The 3,936-nt window shown below is 46.6% G+C and overlaps 1 protein-coding gene across 1 annotated transcript; it reads right to left on the reverse strand.

The window, feature by feature from the left end:
- MESD (mesoderm development LRP chaperone) lies at positions 1-3,631 on the reverse strand. The gene is made up of 3 exons (XM_057365861.1): positions 3,440-3,631; positions 1,064-1,296; positions 1-331 (listed from the first exon to the last, which is right to left on the reverse strand). Exons 1-3 carry the CDS (start codon positions 3,593-3,595, stop codon positions 67-69), a joined length of 654 nt encoding a protein of 217 aa, XP_057221844.1. The 5' UTR covers positions 3,596-3,631; the 3' UTR covers positions 1-66.
- Between the last annotated feature and the right edge of the window lie 305 nt (positions 3,632-3,936).

Raw genomic sequence — 3,936 nt, forward strand, 5'->3', positions numbered from 1 at the left:
AGCCAGGACTCATCAGATTCCCTTCAAGGAGCAGCAGAGCAGGATTCAGTCTGGGTACTGTGACTGTCATAGATCCTCTCTCTGGGTGGTTGCTCGGTTGTCCTCTTTGACGCCGTTAGATTTCTTCTCTGTTTCCTTTTTCTTCTTCGTTTTTTCAGGTTTTGTTTTGTTTTTCACTTTCTCAYTTCCATCTGCTCCTTTGCCAGGATAAACCTGACCTTCCAGAGTAACATCTGCACACCTTTCTTGATTTATCAGGAAGTCTTTGATCTCCCAGGCGTAGCCACCATCCCGCAGCATAAAGATGGCCCGATTGGAGCCAACAATAAACCTAGAGGAAAAAAATATCATTTTTTTCAGTTAACTCTATGCTTTTCAAACACTTTTCAAACACACAGTACTTGCTCAGAGAGTGTCCATGACTGAGGCCTATGTATAAGAGCAAGAAGTTGGTCTTGTTGTTGCCTAGGGATGGGGACAAGAGAACAATCTTCTAGGACATTTTAAGAATAAAATATATAAARTATATAAAARACCAAGRAAGTAAGAATAAGGGAAYAAATTAAGAACTAATTTGGCACTACATAAAATTCTCTAATGAACATTAAATTTGCTTTATACACTTGTTGCAATCCTTCTCCACCTCAATTGAAGAGTGTAACATTCTTCTGTTTCAAAATCGTGCTCTCTCTCTGAGAGAGAAAAAAAAGTCACAATTTTTAGCCAGAGGAACAAAAAGCCTTTTGTGGTGACAAATCTTCAGAGTGTGACGTTTTCCATCAAGCACACAAAGGGAAACTACTGCAGCTAGAAATGATGAATAGCTGAAACAGTGAGACAAAAATAATCTGGGCTATACCGGGTGCATAAGCACTGAAGACATTTCTGCACCAAACCACAAGTTTTGTAATGTGACTTGAAACAAACTGGCATATAAACTACTACAGAAACAGAAATTGTAATGGATGATGGAGCTGGGAATGGCAAAGAACAGTTGAAAAGGTTTTCAGGAAGAAAGAATTCTGCAAAAGCAAGAACTTTATCCYTGTGCAGAACAGCTCACCTTTGCACATCATAGTTGGCATTGAAGAGACTGCCCTGCCACAAGCTGGTGATTTCTTCTGTCTCCTTTTCTGTGGGATTTCCTGACACTGTGACAAACATCATCAAAGTCTTCCCCTTTTTGGTCAGCTTCAGGATGCTTTCAGGCTTSCCTGGATCAATTTTTGAGAAATCTATTGGTGCTGGAGGCCTCTTGTGTTCAGGGAGATCTCCCTCTTCAATGTCGTCATCCTTCTGTTTTGAAAAGRACAAGAAGGCTTTAAACTCAACTGTTCCACAAATATMTTTGGGGGTTTGGGTTTTTCTTAATTTCTCTTGGTTTACAGTATAACTGTGTTTTGATAAACTATTTTTTAGTTGAATGATGGAGATTGTGAAACCAAAATAAATAGTGACTGTTGTTTCAAGATACTTCACCAAGAGTGCTTCCCATTTACAACCCTCCCCTCAAAATGATGCACATKTCCATACTGATAGGTGGAATCTCAGGTTATCACATACTGAGAAATATTTCAGCCTTAAGGCTAATTTAATACAATTCCACCTAGGAAACTCCTATTTTTTTCTTCACAGTATCACAAAAATTAATTGAGTGTGCAAGATAAAATGGGAAAGTTGCAATAAAAAGCCTCATACATACATGAAAAATCATTAATCTGCTATTGCTTTYGGAGGTCAAAACTCACTTCTGGGTATCATGTGATTGCTTGAGGATTTAAATTTCCTTACTTTGTGTCTTTAAACAATTAAACCCACAAGAATTCAGATTTTCAATGCTTATGCCACAGAAAGACTTTGATTAAAGGTTTCATGACTTTTCTAATGCACAGATGAAGCTCACAGTCTGACAACATAATCACGCAGAGGAAATCACTCCTACAAAAAAAAGAAAAAAAAACCCTCTTGATGCCTCTGCTGAGACTGACAGCCATTTAAATATTTGGAAAGGCACAATCAAATTGCTGCCCCTTGAAACAGCTCAAAACTGCGAGCTGAGTATGGTGACAACTTCCATTAAGCCAGAACTTGGTCTCTGAAACAGCTTTTGCATCATAGAACTGAGAAGTAAAAAACAGAACAAAAAAAACGCAGAGGTCTTACACTGACACCCACCCAAGCAGCACTAAATGAGCAGGAATTAAGGCAGATATTTTAGGGGGTGTCGTGACTTCCAAGATGCATCACTCCATCAGGAACATGAACTGTAGCAGCAGCTGAAGATATTCTCCTTCAGAAGCCTCGAGGGTCAGGAGCTGAGCTGATCAAACATCAACCTGAGCCTCCCTTTCAGCMATCTCATTCAAAAGAGATGCTCATTTTCTAAGATTTTTTTTCCTACAAGGTCAAATTCAGTTCAAATTGGACAGTATTATCATTTAAGCCTTGACTTTTTTAGCAGCTGGACCTACTGGGTCCTTGGCTGTTACCAGTAACAGAAAAGTGAACTTTGAGCTTTTTACTAATTAGTTAAATTTTTAACTCAATTTCCTAAGAAGCTCCCTTCCTAAAGGGAAACATGCAGTAACAATCCATGGGATGAACAAGTCCATAACCTGCCAACCAGGACCAAGGCAGCCATCCATACTTCTCATTACTTTACCAATCATTTACACATAAAACACACTTTTCCACCTTGACTTACAGCTSCAGCTGGTGTTACATGAACTAGAAGTTTTCACTCTATTTTTCCTTCAGGGTTTTTTGCAAAATATTCCAGGAAAAAACCTCTCGGGAAAGAATAAATGACAATGAGCAGTGTTCTGGCATTTACAGGATGATTGAACACAAAATAGTGAAAAGAACGGAACAGTGGCATGACAACCACATGGAGAAAAGAGTGATGGGAAACCGCCAAGGAAAGTTAAGGCAGCGGGCTGATAAGGATGCAGGCGACGACAGAGAGCTGGAATTAGAAGCTGTTACTATGACGGAACATAGGAATGAAATACCAAACCAAAACAACAACTGTGTAAACGTGAAATGAATATTCCTCCTGRTATCTATCCATGCATCCCTCGGTCACAAAATGTGTGTCTCTCAATATTTCTTAAACAGCAGACTTTTCCATCCAGCGGAGGATGCTGGCAGGCACAGAGAGCCCGGCTGGGGGCTGGGAAGGGAGACAGGGCAGGGCAGGGCAGGGCAGGGGCCGCTCGCCCCGGCTTTGAACCCCCACACACGGAACCGGAGGCTCGGAGGAAGGAACCCGGTAGGAATTACCCTCCAGCAGGCTCGGGGATGCCTCCCCCCCGGTCCCGAGGATCCCCCGCCTTCCCGGGCCGGCAGAGCGGCCGCTGCCCCGCGGAGCTGCCCCGGCCCGGCCCCGCCGCCCCCCGCATGCTGCGGGCACACCCGCCGGCCGCGGCCCCTCCCGCACCTCCCACTGCTCCAGCAGCCGGGCCATGTCCGCGTCGTTGTAGTCGCGAATGTCCTTCTTCTTGGGCTTGGGCTTGCCCTCGGTGCCGCCGGCCGCGGCCGCCGCGCTCGCACACAGCGCCAGGGCCAGCAGCGCCCAGCCCGCGGCCGCCGCCATCTTCTGCCAATGGCGGGGAGAGACACCGGCCCCTCAGGGGCGGGACGGGAGGAGGAGACGCGAGGAGGAGATGGGAGGGCACAGGGACGGGCTGGGAGGAGGAGATGGAACGGCAGAGGGATGGGAAGGACCGGGAGGAGGAGATGGCAGGGCAGAGGGATGTGCCGGGAGGAGAAGCTGGGCGGACGGCGGAGCGGAGCGGGGCGGAGCGGGGCGGGCAGGGCTGGGCCGGGCCCGGCCCGGCCTGAGGGCGGTTCCCCAAAGCGGTCGCGGCTCCCGGGCCCTGCCGGCTCCTCCCGGTGCTCCTGGGCCCTGCCGGTTCCCCGATGCCGCCGGCTCCC

This window comes from Malurus melanocephalus, unplaced genomic scaffold (assembly GCF_030028575.1).
Source record: "Malurus melanocephalus ecotype Western Australia unplaced genomic scaffold, MMel_1.1 scaffold_58, whole genome shotgun sequence".
Classification (NCBI taxonomy): domain Eukaryota; kingdom Metazoa; phylum Chordata; class Aves; order Passeriformes; family Maluridae; genus Malurus; species Malurus melanocephalus.